At 44.3% G+C, this 19,554-nt stretch overlaps 1 protein-coding gene across 2 annotated transcripts in view; it reads right to left on the reverse strand.

Moving 5' to 3' along the window:
* Window positions 1-19,554, reverse strand: part of KCNJ6 (potassium inwardly rectifying channel subfamily J member 6) — a 270,328-nt gene that overhangs the window by 79,291 nt on the left and 171,483 nt on the right. For both annotated transcript variants that reach the window (XM_072806963.1, XM_072806962.1), the window contains exon 3: window positions 3,730-4,650. In XM_072806963.1, the coding sequence (XP_072663064.1) occupies window positions 3,730-4,650 (921 nt within the window). The remainder of the gene's footprint in view (window positions 1-3,729; window positions 4,651-19,554) is intronic.

Consider the following 19,554-nt stretch of genomic DNA (forward strand, 5'->3'; position numbering starts at 1 on the left):
TGAATGATGGCTACATGGGAGTTAATTATACTATTTGGTCTACTCTTATATAAATTTTTTGATTTTCATAATAAAAAATGTAAAAAAAAAAAAGCTTAATGGGGGTTCATCCTAACCACCCAGGCACATTTGCAGAGGTGTTGGAAAGGGCTGCTTGTCATAGTTGCATAATCGTTGGGGGTAAATATGGAAGTTCATCAATCAGAAAGGCTATAGTGAGGAGCTGGCTGGCAACGGGCCCAGCTCTGTGTAGCTGTCATCTAGCCTCCAGGCCAATTTGTCCTCTATAAATAACAGTCTATATGAATGCTTTACTATTTTAAAGCACATTTGCCACAGCTGCTGAGCATGTTTGTTTACGTAGCTGTGAACCCTTCTGTAAACATCACTATCTCAAAATTGCCCATGTGTCAGGAACATAAAGGGCCCCCTTTAAAAATATATTTGCAGGATGAGACACGGCCAGTTCCCAGATGTCTGGGTGGCTCGTGTCAGAATTTTCCAGGGTTTGATTCGTTTTCAAAAATAGAATCACATGACTGAAAGGTTCTTGAGAGGTCACCGTGCATATCCCTCTGACTCTGAGCTGGACCAGGCTGAAGCCATCCACCAAGGATGTGGGTCTGTCTTTCATGGGTGTTAAGTCTGGCTTTTATCAAATGGAGGACCATGACCGGGACCCACAGGGCACCAGAGTTGGGCAAGACTCCCTCCTGCCTTCAGTGAGCTTACTTTCATTTCCTAAAAACCTGCCTCTAAGAAGGGAGAAGAAATGTGTGGGAAATATCAGAAAGGGAGACAGAACGTAAAGACTGCTAACTCTGGGAAACGAACTAGGGGTGGTAGAAGGGGAGGAGGGCGGGGGGTGGGAGTGAATGGGTGACGGGCACTGGGGGTTATTCTGTATGTTAGTAAATTGAACACCAATAAAAAATAAATTAAAAAAAAAAAAGAAGAAACCTGCCTCTAAGTGCCACTCTAAGTGATTGTGACAAAGCACACTTGTTGCACGTGGCATGAAAATATAATGCGTCAACGGAACACCAACTGGCCTGAACTAGGCTGGGGTGCTCAGTAGAAGGACCCCGGTGGATCCTCAGCTTCCTGCAGGATAGCTCAGATTTCCACAAAACACCATATTGGGATCACTGCGTAACCAAAACATATATGACAGGAAGAGAGCACTGTGGTGGGGTTGCAGTGTGGGGCTCATCCCTGGATGATGCCTGCTAATTGGGATCACTGAGAGTGGTTTAAGGTCAAGTAAGACATTTTTGAAAGGAATGAATAAAATGGATGTGTCAGCTTGCTGCTTTCAAGGCTTCTGGTTTCCCATCTAGCTCTACAACGAATAATTAGATCCTTGTGAATTTGTTTTCCTTGATGTGCATTCGGCCCACATTTATTTTCTTCCTGTGGCTTTGACTCCTTGAAGCACTCCCCTTCCCTCGAGGGCCTGTTTAGTACCTATAAATCCCATTTGTGCTCTTCATTCACAAAGAAAAAGCATCCCGCCGAAATTTAAGAGATCAGATGTACTGAGAAGTACTGAACTGTATGAATCCCATCAGGAAAAGATCAAGACATATGCAGCTTCCAGACAAACGCAGAACTTTCTAGAACACTCTTCCCTCCACTTAACAGAAATTAGAAAACTATTTCTTTTTGAGAAAAATGAATAGTAGTTGCCGTAGTTGCCTTTCCCCCAGAATCAGGGGTGTTTTGATTCTTTTCTTGCTGGTAACTCTCAAGTTTTCTCTAAGAAAGCAGTAAGAAAGTCTGCTGGGTGCTCAGAGGCAGGTATCACCGTTAATTACCAAGAAAGCAATGTTCCTCCCTTTAGAAAGCCTCACTCATAACAAGCTGTCCACAGAAAGACAGGGTCTGCCCCAAGGAGAATTCTGGCTCAGGGACATTACAAAGATAATTTGCTTATTCTGGATTCATTTATTTTTTGAGACTGGGCTTTGGTTTGAGGGAACACGAAGCTCAGCTCGTGCAATTTGAAGCTCAGATTAACACCAATAACCAGAGGGTACATCTCCAGTGGCTTTCGTGCCTTGAACTCAGAGATACAATGCTAAGAATGTTTGTCGGCTCGCCTCCCTCATTTCCTACTGAGACAGTTGATAGTGAGAAATCTAATATTAAAACCGCATCAATGAGTGGTCAGTTTATGATGCCAGTGGCTGTACCACCGTGGCCACCACTAGGGGGATCCAGAGTCCCTGCGCTCCCACCAAGGTGGGAGAAGTTTCTGGTCTGTGAGAAAAAGACAAAGCTCCCTGTTTGGACTGTTTCCTCTCCTCTTTCCTCCCCTCTCTTCTCCTCACTCGTCTTCCGCCACCCCCTACACAGTCATTGCAAAGTCAGGCTCTGGGTACAGACAGCCCTGTTCACCCGAGCAGCTCTTAGTATTTCATATATTATTTTGTTATCCTTTGAAGCCGTTTCAAATCAGGTCCATGTTCCTTTTGTTTTATGGGAAGGAGCACATGCCAATCACTGAGCTCCATACAAAGACTTTTACTCACATTTTCATTGTTTGCTGCATTTAACAAAACCTACTGCAAAAATTGCCACCACTTGAAGAGAAGTTGGTTAGAGGTTATGACTTCGCCTGTTAGGTACAGGGAAGTGGAAACATGGGACCAACAACTTTCATGGGATGACCGAGATCAGGATATGGATTGAAGAAGCATCTAGGGCCAGGCTGTTGGCTGTGCATTTCAGATTAAATAGATGACCCTCCGGCGTCAGGTTGTAGACTTCAAAGCACAGAAGGGAAGCTTGCACCTCAAAAGAGGATTTTAAGTCTAACATTGGGAACTCCAAAGAACAGGAAAGAAAATAATGAATTTGGGTTCCAATTTATACTTTTCCTGTGTGTCGGGGGTCAATGTTCTTAACTTAAGTCAGAATGTAGGGCTGTATTTTATAGAATGTTACCAACTAATATGGGCAGGACCTGCTCTGTTGTTGGGATGTATAACACATGTAAAGTTGGGTTATGAGTCAAGACCTCAAAAAAAAACCAGACCGTTTCTCTATTTTGAGGACAGATCATTTTCCCGAGAACACACCAATGATCAGCCATCAACAGCAGAAGGGTCGATAGGATTGTGATGAATGGATCTTCAATTTTTTTCCTTTCCTGCTAGAATTATTTACTGGGTCTGCAATATTAGGTCAACTGTGGGCTCAGCAGGTAGAGTATGTGGAAAGACACCTTCCCCGCACCTGATATAACAGAAGAGCCAGTGCTATGAGTCTTGCAAATGGCTTCCAAAGAAGGGGTAAAATTGCATTGTTATTAAAGCAATTTGTCAGGTTTCCTTGGAAAGGCTTAACTTTTTCCTCGGGCTTGCCAATAAATAACCTCAAGTATTTAAATTAACCAATGTTTTAGAGCCGCCTAAAAAATGCTTTGGAGACAGATAAGATTTTAATTTAAGGAAATATTTGGAAATTTAAAATACAGCAAGTGGTGCCTTTGAAAAATTGTTTACTGGTTTATTTTCCAAAGGCTTTTAAAAAGTTAAATGGGTAGACTTCTTGGTGGGTATGCTAAGGTTATAGGATACACAGGCATATTCTCTCATGAAACAAGGGGGTGGAGTCAATAGCAAGTGAAATTCAATTTTTCATATTTTGTCATAAATAAGTATGTCAGGTCCAGTTTAAAATGAGCCTTGATCCACAGATACCCCAGGATAGAGCACACCTTACCTGTAGCTTCCACCATTCCTTCTAGGATGACAACAATTTCCAGTTCCTCTTTGGGCAGCTGGGCTTTGGAGATCTCCCAGAAAGGACTCTGTTGGTTAATTTCGTGGCTGATGATGAGTGGTGATACCAGAAACAGACGGTCATCCCCGGTGTAATACCCTACATTGATATCTGTTTGGTTCAAGGGGATGAACTCACCCTCTGAGGTCTGTTTGGACTTGATCAACTTGGCTCGGATGGAAGCCTCCACAATGTGGGAATTCCTGAGATCCCCTACTCGGAACATCAGGCACAGTTTCCCATCCCGCATGGAGATCACTGCATGGGTGGAAAAAACCAGGGTCTCTGCCCTCTTCTTGGGTTGCGATATTTTTACAAACATGCATCCCACCATGAATGCATTGACAATGGACCCCAGCACGGATTGGATTAAGAGGAGAATAATTCCCTCTGGGCACTTGTCCGTGATGACTCGGTAGCCATAACCGATGGTGGTTTCTGTCTCTATTGAGAATAAAAAAGCGGAGACGAACCCATTGAGGTTGGTGACACAGGGAGTCCATGAGGGGTCCTCTATGTGGTCCATATCTCCTCGGATGTATGCAATTAGCCACCAGATCATCCCAAAAAAGAGCCATGTCACTGTGTAAACCATGACGAAAATCAACAGATTGAATCTCCACTTGAGATCTACTAAGGTGGTGAAGATATCCGTCAGGTAGCGGTAGGTCTCCCTCACATTGCCGTGATGGACATTGCATTTTCCATCTTTCCGCACATACCTCTGGATTTTCCTTTTGGTCCGGTCTCGGCTGATGTGTCTTGGCAGGTCGTCCCTGGCCTGCTTAGGCAACTTTGGCTGGTGGATGGCCACAGGGCTCTCAACATCCTGATCCATGGAGTCGCCCTCCAGGACGTTAGCTGGTAGTTTGGAGGAAAGAAAAGAAAAATGGAATGACATACTGGTTCTTTGGGGATCACGGAAACCACACTGTGTATGGTATATGGTAGTGAAACCAAATAGCATTTGTGTAGCCTTTAACAGAATAGATGATGTCATTTTTTATTTGGCATCTTTGGGTGATCCTTTAGTTGACTTGGACTCCTGTGCCCTGTAATCTAGCTCGTGCAGATACTTCCCCACCCTTTCCACTGGGACAGAACTGAGTGCTGTGAAACTGTCTCCCTCCAGCAAGTCCTAAGAGTCAGCCCCTGCGTGGGATGTCTTCCCACTCTATCTGAGATGCCATCACACGGGAGAGGCAGCACAGGCTGGATAAAGAAATGTTTCAATTCAGACAGTCTTGGTTCTGTCACTTAGCAATTGTTGGCTCTTGGACTTGCTATCTGTTATGGGCTGAATTGTGCCCACCCCACTGGTCCGTGTGGAAGACCTAACCCCCAATGTGATTGTATTTGGACATAGGGCCTTTAAGGAGATAACTAACAGTAAGAGTGGAGCCCTAATAGAACTGGTGTCCTTATAAGAAGAAGAAGATACATGAGGGGTGTGCACCAGCGAAGGCTACGTAAGGACACAGTGAGAAGGCGACTATCCGCAAACCAGGAAGAGAAGTCTTCCAACTCAAGCAAGGTGGCCAGAAAGGAATCCTGCCAGCATCTTAATTTTAAACCTCCAGCCCCACGCCCCCTCTCTGGTATTCTGTTATGGCCACCTGAGTAGACTGATATACCATCCGGATTCATGGAACTTGAGTTTCCACATTTACAAAATGGGTTGTTACAAAGTTGAACGAAACCACGTATGTGCTCTGTGCCTGCATGGAACAGATATGTAATAAATGTTCCTTTGCATTAAATTATGCCTGTGATAGTACTCTCCTTATATTTAGGGCAAGAATCTTGAATGAGCTCTTTAAATTGTTACTGGAATTTCAGAGCCGAAAGATGAAAATTCTGGCTTTTGTCGGTAAGTACGCTCGCATTATACTCTAATGGTTGATTTAATTCCAAGGTTAAAAAAAAAAAAAGGTGTGGGGGAAATGTTCTCTCTCTTTCTATGTGTTACACGTTTTATTTGGTTTCTGCCTCAACATGTAACATCTGCAGTTTTGGCTTGTGGTTATTTCCTTCCCGACGGCCTTCATGACTCATGCATTGGTACAGTCATTAGCTAACAGTGCATTAGGAAAACTCTTCTAGAATCTGAGTGCAAAGGGAAACTTGGAAATGACACTGCTAGTAAACACATAAGCCACTATGAAACTACTTGTTCAGTCAATAATTTTAAAGCTTTCTAAAAGTTTTATAAGCCGTTTCTTTCCCCAGGCTTTCATTCTGAGTCTTTGACTCGGCCGTGCATTTTTTCTGCGGTAGTAACTACGTGTTCCCCTGGGTTAAAGGAGTAACATAGTCTGTTGAGAAAACATTTCCTGAATAAGAAAATAGTTGTGGAGAGGACCTGAGTGGTACCAACTTCACTTATAGATTAACCTTGTTCATGGTTGGTTAGTTTCTTTAAAAATCAATCCCATAGATCTGTTTTTATATTTTAACACAAGGAAGAGACAACATCTAGTCTGCAGAACCTGCTGTTTGGTTTGACAACTTGTACTTTTAGATCGCTGCCCTCAATAGCCTTCATTTGTAAAAGAGAAACTTTGCTTGTTCTTTTTCTTTTTCCAACAAAGAAAGAGGACAGGAGTCAAAGGGAAGCAGCTGAGGGCAGGCTGGGAAGGAGGTGTTTGGGGCTCTGGATGGAAGCAGAGGCCAGTGCCCCTGGGTAGCAGGGATGTGTGTGTCCCAGAGTGGGCATGCCTGAGCTCTTCTAATTTTGCCCTGATTGGGAGTCTCTAAATATGACTTCATGTGGGATGAACTCTGGGCTCAACCCCACCAGGGTGGGGAGGCTTTGATTGCAGGACATAGGGGCCCAAGTGGACCTGGCGTATGCCTGGTTTTACCTTGACCAGGATGGTAAGCTCTCTGACCGTACAGAGCCACCCTGAACCCTTGTGTCCCTCAGTCCCTCCATCCCTCCAACCCAAAGAAGAGGGCTTGTCAGATTTGCTGACTCTTAACAGTCTTCAGTGATATTTCACACTTCCAAATCTCACAGAGGAAATACATGACCCTCCCCCTGCTCCCTAATTTGAAGCTGTTTTCTTGCTTTTTCTGGCTTGACTGTAGCCTTCAAATCCAGGCATTTATCCTGACCTGGAGGAACCTGTTTGATCGGTTAATGAGTGAGTAGAGGCAAGTGCTCTGGATAGTCCTGGGAGCCTGCCAGTTGATCCTCAAATTCTTTCTTCATTATTGTTTTTTCCTCTTTTTTTTTTTTTTTTTTAGCTCAGGACTGGGCCACATTTCCCAGTTTCCTTTGCATTGGGGACAGCCAGTGCAGAGTCCTGGCCTGTCTGGAGCTGGTATGTCCTTCTGGTCCAAGGCTTTAATAGAGGATGTGCCCCCTCTTATGCCCCTGACCCTTCTAGGATGATGGTGGAGTCAGAAGTTGGTGGAGGGGCCTGGGTCCCAAGCTGATGGCAAAGAACTGCCATTTGACTAGAAACAAGAAAGAAGAAGATTGTGTTTGAGCCATTATATATTTTGTGTCTATTATCAAACACAGCCTTCTCTCTCATTTTATGGGCAGTAATACTGACATGGAGAAGCAAAAAGAAGCATCACTGGGTGGGTGACTGGCTTGGGGAAGAACAGGGAGAGAAGTCAAGATGGAGTTTTTGAGTAGGGCGTTATGATGAAACAGCATGTGGTTAATCGAATGCTTGGGTTTGGTGTCGGAGAAAGTGTCAACGCATATACTACTTATGTGTCTTTTAAAAACAAATAAAAATGGAATCAAACAAAGAAAGCCAAGCCTCCTGGGGAGTGAAGTGGGAAGGTGGCCTCTAAGGTGTCCCTGTAGACGAGATGTTCCTGTAGATAAAGTGTCCCTGTAGATGAGGCAGTGGCCGCAGGCAAGGGGTATCCATGGGAAGATGGTGACGGGGTTCAGAATATGTCACCCCTAAAACATACCACTTTGGCATATTAATTGTTTTGAATTAAAGTTATAAAACAGCTAGTGCAAGAAGACACCCTGACCCCCACTGTCCCCATTCTCCTGAAAGCTGGAGATAAATCTCTGATGTGAAAGGTCCCCTTCCTGTACCAAGAGGATGGAAGACACTCATCACCAGAGACAGGGAATTTGGGGCTGAGAAGACTGTATAAACAAACCTTGTTAAACTAACCCACATCTTCCCAGTCATTTCTTCACCATCTATTACCCATGGTCCAGACCCTTTTGTCTTGCCAATTCTTCACATATTGGTTGTTTCTTTGTCTAAATGTGTGAAAGTTTCCTGCTCTGGTCCCCTCTATCTGTATTCTTTAGTTAGGCTCCCATGGACATGTGTATGCTTTTCTCCTGGGATTCTGTGTTGGTTTAATGCTTAGGCCCAGCCAGAGATTGAAAGAGGAGAGAGGAGAATGTTTCCTCTGGGCAGTGAGTGGGAGGTAAGGCTGGACATCCTGCTTAACTGCCTCTGGGGCAGGGGCCGGGACAGGGGCAGGCAGAAGATTGAGAAAAACCAAAAAGCCAGTGAAAAGACTGGGGGAGCAGAAGCCACTGGAGTAGGAGTCCCAAGAGGCAGGAAGGGTGAAGCCAATGGGAGGGGGAGGGGAGTGTGCAGAAGGGGACCCGAGCCCCCAGAGCAATGGGGGGAAACCCTGGACAGGGGATGTGGCTTCCCAGGTCTGAGCCAGGGAGTGAGGCTCAGCAACCCTCAGCACGAATGCAAATGCGTATAAGGGAAATACAGAAAGGAACGTTAATGATGGTTCTTAACATTCCTTTCGTGCCTGCCTGGAATCCCAGGTGTGGATTTGTGGGGTGATCTGAATTACATTTGCAAGAGCATTTTGAGCTGCTCAGCAGCTGCACTTGGGAAAGCTGACATTTCTCGCTGGAATCCTGCACAGCCTTCTACACTAATGACTCCTCGCCCCCTCCACTACTCAGAAACTGGCTCTGGGCCCCCAACCCAGGCTGTTGCACACACAGCGATCACATGGTCAGACCCACTGGCCACATGTGCTGCTCCTTGTGCAGGGTCATGCAGGTGACTTGAGCAGCGAGAATGTAGAGGAACTCTCTGCTGTCTGTGGAGTGCTGGACGGTGGGCAAGAGGACAGCAAGAGCCACGCCGAGCATCCCAGTGATTTCTTTCATGAGTTGCTTTATTGCATTTTGGCTTTAAGTAAATGTGGGTCTGTGTGATAAAGCCAGCTGCTTTCTTTTTTTTTTAATCCCTCTCACTCTCTCTTTTTTCCCCCCTCTCTTTTTTAGAAAGGTGATCAATTGACATAAAGTAAGCTAAGGGGCAAAGTAGCCCAGTGTTGAAATTTAACTGGAAAGAAATAATAGCAAGAGATAGAGCCACATGCTGGAAAGGACCTGATACCTGAATCACTGGGATTGTGCTGTTGAATTTCGGGTGCAGTGTCCCTCCAAGGAAGGCTGCCCCGGCCAGTATAAATGTTCTCCTGATGGGGAATTGTTACATGTCACATTACATATGAATTCTTTGGGTGATGCTTCCACTGACTAGGGAAATGTTTGAAAAGTACTTGAAGAATTAACACATTTCGGAAAACCCAACAAGAAAGCAGGCGAGATCTCAAACGCATGTACAAAAACCAAAAGTTTGAAGGCCATGCACATAGATGTTAAGAGGGTTAACTCTGAGTGGGTGGCTAATGGGTCCCTTAAATTAAAAAAATATATATTTTCATTTTTCCAAATTTTCTAGACTGAGTTTACATCACTTTTATAATAAAAAAGAAAAAAGGAATTTTCAGACAAAACGTTGAGGCCCTTCTAGTGTGTGATTTAAGAAATCTGAGAAAATATAACTAAATCCCCACTATTGGAAGAGCAGCTGTGGGAATTCAGATGTCATAGGGAGTGGGGTGAGGGGCAGGATCCACAGGACAAAGCTAGTCAGCTGTCCCTGGGACTGGCCTACCAGCCTCCAGAAGAGAAAGGAGTGTGGGAGGCCTGGAGACCTCAAGCAGCTGTTATAAGATGCAAGAGAAAGGGAAAGATGAGATCCTCTTAGTGCATTTAAATCAGCATATATTGTTCAGGAAGACCCTTCATGGCATGGAATTATGGTTTCTTCCCCATTAAAAATGACCTATTTGATGATATCCACCAAATGATGAATGGATAAAGAAGAGGCATTATACATATACAATAGAATATTACTTGGCTATAAAAAAGAATGAAATCTTGTCATTTGCAGTGACATGGATGGAGCCAGAGAGTATAATGCTAAGTGAAATAGGTCAGAGAAATACAAATACCATGATTTCAGTCATATGTGAAATTTAAGAATAAAACAAAGGAGCAAAGGAAAAAGGAAAGACAAACTGAAAGATAGACTCAACTATAGAGAACATACTGATAGTCATCAGAGGGGAGGTGGATGGGTGATGAGGGAAACAGGCGATGGGGATTAAGGAGTGCACTTATGATCAGCACCGGGTAATGTATGGAACTGATGAATCACTATATTGTACACATAAAACTAACACAGCAGTGTATGTTATCTAACGGGAATTTAAATAAAAGCTAAAAAATGACCTATTTGATGAAAAGACAATGTACAGAATGGGAGATAATACTTGAAAAGCATGTATCTGATAAGGGATGAAGGTCTAAAATATATAATGAATTCCTGCAACTCAATAACAGAAAAACAAACCACCCAGTTCAGAGATGGGCAGAAAACTTGAATAGACATTGCTCTGAAGATACACAAATGGCTTAACAAGCACATGAACAGATGTTCAACATTACTAGGTCACTGGTCATTGGGGAAATACAAATCAAAACCACAGCGAGATATCACTTCACACTCATTAGGATGACTTAAAAAAAACTAAAAGGAAAATAACAAGTGTCAGAAAGGATGTGGAGAAACTGGCACTTTGGTGTATTGCTAGTAGGGATGTAAAATGGCATAGCTGCTGTGGAAAACAGTCTACCAGTTCCTCAAAAATAAATATAGAATTGCCATGTGATCCAGCAATCTGACTTCAAGGTATAAACCTAAAAGAACTGAAAGCAGGGACTCAAACAGATACTTGTATGCCAAATGTTTCTAGCAGTGTGATTCACAGTGTCCCAGGGGGAAACAACCTCACTGTCCATCAATAGATGGATGGATAAGCAAAATGTGGTCTAGCCATACAATGGAATATTATTCAGTCTTGAAAAGGAATATGATTCTGACACATGCTATGACATGGATGAACCTTGAAAACATTATGTTAGGTGAATAAGTCAGATGTGGAAGAACAGATATTGTATGATTCCATTTATATGAGGTATGTGGGATAGACAAGTGCATAGAAACAGAAAGTAGAATAGAAGTTACCAGAGGCTAGGGGGAAAGAGGAATGGGGAGTTATTTGTTCATAATGATAAAAAAAAGTTCTGGAAATGGATAGTGGTCATGGTTGCACAACATTATGAGTGTACTTAATGCTACTGAGTTGTACACTTAAAAGTGTTTAAAGGGTAAATCCTTTGTTACGTATGTTTTACCAAAACTAAAAAAAAAAAAAAGAAAAAAAAAAAAAAGACCTAATCCAATAGTACTTGTGTTATTGAGGGTTCCTAGATAGTCTATCAGATGTGGCTCACCTTTATTTTACTTTCTTTTTTTTCCTCCCCTGAATCAAAAGAATGTGATAGGGACCCCTGGGTGGCTCACTGGTTGAGAGTCTGCCTTTGGCTCAGGGTGTGATCCTGGGGTCCTGGGATCGAGTCCTGCATTGGGCTCCCTGCAGGGAGCCTGCTTCTCCCTCTGCCTATGTCTCTGCCTCTCTCTCTGTGTTTCTTAAGCATAAATAAATAAAACCTTAAAAAAAAAAAAAGAATGTGGTAGATTTGTTTCAGCGCTCTTGAATGGAGGAGGCGATTTAAAATGCAGGGCATCTTGCCGTGTGGGGTCTACTACTGAGCTCTGTAAAGACCTCACTGGGAAGGAATTTCTCCTGTCAGAAGTAAGCAACAAATTAAAATATGATTTGAAAACCCAGGCAAGGGAATCAGGCACTGGGAAAATCTCAGCAACTCAAACCTAAATCTGTCTTGGGTGCAGAGCAGGATGGGTTTGCATAAGGAAGTGATGAGTGTATGCTGGTTCCTGATAGGCCAAAGCAGGCATGGTGGGGGCATTTGAAAAGCGGGAACTATATGTGTGGAAGCTTTGAAGGCATGAAGCAGCCTTGTTTGGGAATGGCAGAGATTCTGGAATAGAACAAGTGTGGGGGAAATGGAGGGAGCTAGGACAGTAGTGGATGAGAGCCAAGTTGGACCCTGAAATCCTCTGTACCAGGCCGTGGAGATCGGTCTTAAAATGTGGAGTAATATGATGGAATATTTTATGTATTTTAGAAGGACCCCTCTGAAGGGTAGGCATGCGGAGTATAGATTAGAGGCAAGCATTGGCAAACTTTTTCTGTGAAGGGCTAATAGTAAATAGTTTAGTCTTTGTAGGCAACCTAAGTGTCTGTTGCATATTCCTCTTTGTTTTTAAAAAAACTTCCTATAACCCTTAAAAAATGTAAAACTAATCCTAGCTCATGGGCAAGTACAAAAAGAGGCCACAAGCTGGATTTGCTGAAGTCTGGCTACAGGGTGCCAGCAAGAGGGAGAAATAGCTAGGTGCTGGATTAAGGGAGCAGTCATGAGGATGAAGAGGTGGCATTGGATTTAGGGTTGAAAAAGAATTGGAATTAACATAATTTGGAGATTAGCAGCAGTGGAGAGGCGTGGGCAGGAGATCATCTGGGGGATGGCAGGACGGTCCTGGAAGCAGGAAGGTAGAGGATGATGCCGGTTGGTTGGTCTGGGTTGGTTGAGAGTGTCTGCAGACACCCAAGTGGGCGCTTCTGTGGGACATCAAGTGTGTGGGGCTGAAGCTTAGTGGTGATGGACTGGGCTCTAAGTTTGGAAGGTTACCGGGACACACCAGGGGAAGCTGCAGTTGTGGGTATGGATGGAATTTCCTGGGTGGGGGGGAGGGGGACTTGCAGAGTGAGAAGAGAATATAGAAGAGAGGATCCTGGAAACGAATTATATTAAGAAGTAGGAGAGGAGCCAGAGGAGGGGTGGAGGAAGGGATAAGAGGTACGAGGTGCAGGCGGAGATAGCAGGGCAGGAAGCCAGGTGGGACTCCAGCCCAGGAGGCAGAAAAAGGGGGCATTATTGGGCACACACTGTGGGGACAAACGTATGCCCACTTGGAAAAAAAGTGTTGGGTCCCTTCCTTATTTCTTATATCAGAACAAATTCCAAGTGGATTAAGGATTTAAATGCCAAGGGGGGAAAAAAAACCCTACAGAAGGCGTAGAAGATGTATTTTTGTAATTGTAAGAGTTGAGAAAGCCTTTCTAACTATGATAGGAATCCAGAAACTATTTTCAAAGACTGGTATTTTTGTCAGTACAAAAATTTTAAATGTTTGTTAAAAAAGTAAGAAGACAAACCAGGAAAAATATTTGCAACACATAACATATATATTCCCGATCTACAAAAGCAATAAATACCTCCATTGGGGGAAAAAAACGATCATAGGAAATGAATAAGGAGTTTATAAGAGAAGAAATACACAGAACTAAAAAACATATGGAAAGACTGTTCAACCAAGTAAAAGCAAGGCAAATATAATAACATTTTTACCCTAAAGTTGGCACAATTAAAAATGAATGGCAAATACAGCGTGTGGAGCGTGTATTGGGGAGAGAGGCAGTGGAATTGTGAACATGCGTGTTTTACGGACAGTATAACTGGCAAGGTCGTTTGGAGGGCAGGTGACAGGAGGTCTCACAATTTAGGAGTGATTAGATGCCTTGGATAGCAATTCGGGGTCTGGACATTTATTCTAAGGAAATGATGTCACAAACGTCCATCAACTGCATGCAGGGGACATATTGCAGCCTCTCTCATAATAGTGAAAAATGAGAAAAAACAACCTAAATGTCTGTCAACAAGCACTGGTTAAACATACTGTAGCAGATATAATCAATGGAATACAAAGTGGCCATGAAAAATGATTTTCCAATATTTTGGGGGACCTCAACTTTTTGTGCCAAGATCACCTTCTTACTGGAGACTAAATTTACCTCTCTTTTAAAATTGTAGTCATTGCTGCCCAGAACTCATGTCTCTTCCTTGTGCTTTTCCTGTCGAACTTTTCACTTTCAACATCGAAGGGACTAGTTATTATGTGAACTTTTTATTTTCTGTCGGCCCCTGGTCAGAAGGTGAACTCCCTGAGGGAAGAGATCTCTGTGTGTTTTATTCACTGATGGATCTCAGGCTCTGGAAAAAATGCCTGGCATGTGGCAAAACCCAGCACCTATTTACTGAATCAGAGGGTGTGTGTTTACTGACTTGACGGGTTGTGTATGCCACAGTGTTAGGTGAAAAAGCAGAAATGTAATGTGTGTCTTGTAATGTGTGTGTTTGTGAGTGTGTATGTGTGTGTGTGTGTAGAAGAAGTAATCCAAAATGTTAATCTGATCAATCTCTGAGTTGTACTTTTGTGGGTGTTTTTGCTTTCTTTCAATTTTTGTATATTTAAATTTCCCCTTAATATGCTCTTAGCATCTAAAATATCAGTGGGAAATAGAAATCTCTTTTATTTTTGAATAACCAAAATAATGTTGCGCAAAGCTACTGAGAAATGCTCATTGGGCTTAACAGTTGGGATTTACCAGTGTAGTGGGTTGAATAGTGCCTCTTGCCCCCCAAATTTAGGTCTATCCTGAACCTTAGAATGTGATCTTATTTGCAAGTAAGGTCTTTACAGATGCAATTCAGGTGAGGATCAAGATAAGATCATATTGAATTAGGGTGGGTCCCAAATCCAATGAGAGCATCCCCTTAAGAGACAGAAAAGGACAGAGACACAGAGAAGGCCACATGCTGGCAGAGGCAGGGATTGGGGTGATGCTGCCACAAGCCAAGGAATATTTGGAGCCACCAGAAGCTAAGAGAAGCAAGAAGGGATTTCCTTCCAGAGCATTCAGAGGGAGTGTGGCCCTGTTGACATCTTAAATGTGTACTCTGACCTCCAGGACTGTGGGAGAATAAATTTCTGTTGTTTTAAGACCTCACACTAACCACAGGAGATGAATACAAGTGGTGATTTTGGTGGGGGTGGTGTCATCTGAGTGATGGAGTCTAAGGTCAGACTGCAGTGGGTTCAGGAGTGATTGATCAGGGAGGCGGTGAGATAAAAGAAGTATATACAATGTGTTTGAAGTCTGAGAGCTTGAGGGAGCTGACGAAGTGGGGACCCTGTGTGCCTGCATGAGTGCATGTATGTGTGTGTGTTGGGTTCTATGTGCTGAGAAGAAGCCAAAAGGGAGAGGCTGCCCCTATGAGGAAGGGAGCAGTGATGGAGTGAGGTGTTTGGTGGAATGACGGTCAATCCAAGGTGTGTAGGTGGAGAGCTGGGTAAATACAGAAACAAGAACAAAACTTCCTCCCAGAGAGGTAGGGATGATGTGGGGCCGGGGGAGGAGGGAAAGATAAGAAGGGGGTGTTGGAGACACCTTTCTTGTTTTTTTTTTTTTTTTGTGGTGAATGGGTTTCAATTTGGCTCATTTTCCAGTGTGAATTTCAAGAAAATCATACTTCAGCAGACCCACTGAATTACATCGACATCTAGCCATGCAAATAACTGAACTCCGCATAATCAAAGACCAGACAAAACTTTCCCCGTGCGTACTGGTCAGGAAAAGCATATGTAAACAGGTATTTGTACACAACAGCCAAAAGGTGGGAGCAACCCAAGTGTCCACCAAAATGAATGGATAGGCAAAATGTGGTACATACGTCCAATGGGATGTTATTCAGCCTTAAAAAGGAAGAACATTCTGACACCTGCTACAACATGGATGAACCTTGAGGATGTTATGCGGGGTGCAGTAAGCCAGACACGAAAGGACAGATACAGTGTGATTTCACTTACATGAGGTCCTTAGAGCAGTCAGATGCTAAGCAGCGATGGAAAGTAGAGTGGTGGTTACTGGGGAGGAAGGATGGGGGTTAGTGTCCCATAGGTACCGGGCTTCAGTTTAGGGAGACATACGACAACGTGAATATACTCAACGCGATGGAAGTATCCACTTAAAGATGGTTAAAATAGGGGTGGGGGGGCGCCTGGGTGGCTCAGTTGTTTGGGCATCTGCCTTTGCCTCAGATCACGATCCCGGAGTCCCGGGATGGAGTCCTGTGTCGGGATCCCTGCTCAGTGGGGAGTCTGCTTCTCCCTCTGCCCCTCGCCCTGCTGGTGCTCTCTCACTGCCTCCTTCTCTCTCTCTTTCAAATAAATAAATAAAATCTTTAAAAAAAATGGTTAAAGTGGTAAATTGTATGTCCTGTATATTTTACCACAATAAAAAAGCAAATTGTGTTAAAGAAAAAGAAAAGCAGATATATTTGCTAAATGAGAAGAGAAGCTTAGCTTTTCTAAAGTGCTACGGCCTGAGGATGGGGTGGGATTTTCCTGCCTTACTCACTCCCCGCGTTTTGATCATTGCTCCCATTTTATGACCGACACATATTTGACAGATGACTCTGAGCTGTGGTTCTAAGTGGTGCCTAAGTTCAGAATCAGTTTCCCTTGGCCCCGTGGCCCAATGCTGACCTTCCTGCGTGAGTCCCTATCTGAAGCTTGTCCCTCACTGGGGACTGGTGATGCTGGGCATTTATGTCTGATGTGTTACGAGAAGGTGAGGTGGGTTTTATTTGCCTTGCACTTTGAGCTACTGTGGCTTTGGGAGAGAGCTGTAGTCAGAAATCCAGAGAGACTGGAGAGTTTAATGCCATTGTGTGGAAGAACAGCTCCCACAGCCTGCTGGGAACATGTGACAGCTACCAAAGGGCAAAGGCTCTTATTAAAAATTTTAGCTTGGGGGCTCCACAACATGAACCTAAATTTAGAATGTCTAGTACCCACTGCAAGGTCAGAGGACTAATGTTGGCTGCTCTGTGTGTGTGGATATGGCTTTGTACAATGTGCAATTTCAATGCTCAAAGGAGAGAAATGACAGTTCATTTTGGGCTGGATGAAGGAAATCGACATCCAAAAACCTGATTTCTCTTCTCAAAGGATTTCAAGAATCAGAACCTTAGACAGAACTATTGGGAACCTCTTAGGACCACCACATACAATTGTCTGGGTTGTCCATTGCACAAGGGTACCCACAGAAGGGAAGCAGAAGGGTTATAAATCTAGTCTGTGCTTTGCCTGCCAACCCATGAGCTCCTTTTCAAGCCTGAGTCTGTTCAGAGGAAAGGGTGTCTTTATCATTTGCTCTAAGGCATGGTGAGCAGTGGTCCTGGAACTCTGGACATCATTTATTTCATCCTCCTGTTTTGACTATACATGAAAAAAATTGAGACCCAAAGAAGCCAACTGACACCAGGAGGCAGAGCCAGAGTGAGCTCTGAGATCTTGGATTCCAGTCTGGGCTCTCATATACTTATTTATCTTCCCTGTTCTCTGAAGTGTTGGCCACTTGCTGGTTTCCTTCTGGAGAAATAATCCTTTATGGCTCCTGAGTACTCCAGTGTGGGGCTCAGAGTTAGCCAGACCTGGGGAATCCCTGCCAGGAGACCTGGAACCACAGATTCTTTATTTGCAAAACAGGTGCAATGCTACCCTGCTGGGCTGATGGGAGAATTAAGTGACGTAATGCATGCCAGGAAGTGCAGCCTGGTGACAGGTGATGGGCTTGGGCCCAGGGAGGGCTGGACTGGAACCTTCTCTCTTGCTTCCAATCTGTGTGCATTTGTTCATGCCATTCTGTCTCTGAGTTTCGGTCTCCTCAATTACAAAACAAGAATTGTAAGACCTAACTTGTAGGGTTACTGTGAGAAAAAAATAAATCATACAAACATAGCACCTGGTACATAGCAGACATTGAACAAATGGAAGCAATTATGATGGTGTCTGGGTCGAAGAAGGTACATAACTTGCAGCTATAATAATCACTAGTTTTATAAGCTCAACGTTGTCCTGGAAATTGTGGGAAATTCAGAAGCAATCTAAGACACAGATGGGTAGACCCATCTGGATGTTAAGAGTCTGCCTGGTAATATAAGACCTGCACACTGTCCCATATAATGTGCAGTTGCATTCTACACTATGGACAAGAGACTAAGAACATTCCAGTATGCCAGAGATGGAGGTCAGCAGTGGCTGGACTAATGGGCAGGGTATCATGAGGGAGGTGAGAAATGACTGTGACCCTCCAAAATGAAGAAAGCCAACCCTCACTGAACATCTACTATGTGCCAAGTACTGGGCTGGGCACAATAGCCACACAAGGACTAGTGACCCATCTTACAGATGAAGCAATGGAGGTCCGTTGGGTTGGGCCAATTGCTGAAGCTTACACATCTAAAATATGGTGGGGATTGGATTCTCCATCAGGTTGGCCTGATTCTGAAGCTCATATTGTTTTTCTTTTCTTTTTTTTTTTAAGATTTTATTTATTTATTCACGAGACACACAGAGAGAGGCAGAGACATAGGCAGAGGGAGAAGCAGGCTCCTCACAGGGAGCCTGGTGCAGGACGCAATCCCAGGACCCCATGATCACACCCTGAGCCAAAGGTAGATGCTCAACCACCTAGCCTCCCAGGCACCCCTCGTATTGTTTTTCTTCTGCTGTTGCAGTTAGATGAGAGGAAGGATGTGTGCACAACTGTGTGTGTGCATGGGTGTGCTCATGTACATGGGTGTGTGTACATGTGCACAATGTGATGGAAAGAGTGGCAGTGAGAAGACCTCCCCTCACTCATGTGCCACCGCAGTGGTTGGCCCTGGTGGGGTGGCGGAAGGCAAGCAGAGGAGGGGTGGATTTGCAGGGTTGCTCCTGGAGTGAGAGCCAAATCCAGAGAGGGGAAGGTGGAGATGGGGAAGGGACAGGGTACAAAAAAACCTTTCTAGGACCTATTGTGTCAGCTTACAGTCCAGTAATTTGGAATATTCTGGTGTCTATTGGGACTGCCAGGGCAGAATGAACATTTGTTGACTCCCTACTCTGTGCCTGCACAGAACTCTCTGGCTACACATGTTATTTCTTTCTTCCCATCTCACATACAGCTGCATGTTCTCCGTAATTTGAGAAAGGCTGAACTCCTTGCCTGAGGGTACAGTTGGAATTGTGTTTGGTCCAGGGTGTTTGACTCCAAGTTGGGGGCTCTTTCCATTCACCAAACAGCACAGAAATGCACAACACCCCAGCCTAGTGGTGCTGTGTGGAGGGATGAGCTGCCCCGCAGGACAGGAGTGCAGAAGGGCCACCAAGGAATTGAGACCACAGGTGCCCAAGGAAGATGGGGGAAGGAAGGCGATACGTGGAGGAAGTCGGGGGTTGGGGAGCAGCAAGTAATGGCAGTAAGGAGTGGGGGTCCAGTGCATTCGACAGAGGAGAGGCCCTTGGGTCTGGCAGCTAGGAGATCACGTGTGACTCCGAATAGGTGGTTAGGATGAGAGGCCGCTGGGGAGGTGATGATGGGCTGAAGCTGAAAGCATTCTGTCTGTAGGTGAAGGAGGGAGGTGGCAGAGTGGCTGGGAATAATGAGCATGAAGCCTGGTGTTCCAAATGAGGGAGTTCTCTTTGGGAAATTCAGGAGAGGATGCAAAGATGGAAGCAAACAGGATCTCCTAGGGGTTGAGAAGGAATGGAAGGCAAGAGCAAGGACTGCCCTCAGAAGGAAGACCAACACCTTCCTATCTGCTGAAGGTAGCGTGCGAGGCCCAGAGGG

This window comes from Canis lupus, chromosome 30, assembly GCF_048164855.1.
Source record: "Canis lupus baileyi chromosome 30, mCanLup2.hap1, whole genome shotgun sequence".
Lineage (NCBI taxonomy): Eukaryota > Metazoa > Chordata > Mammalia > Carnivora > Canidae > Canis > Canis lupus.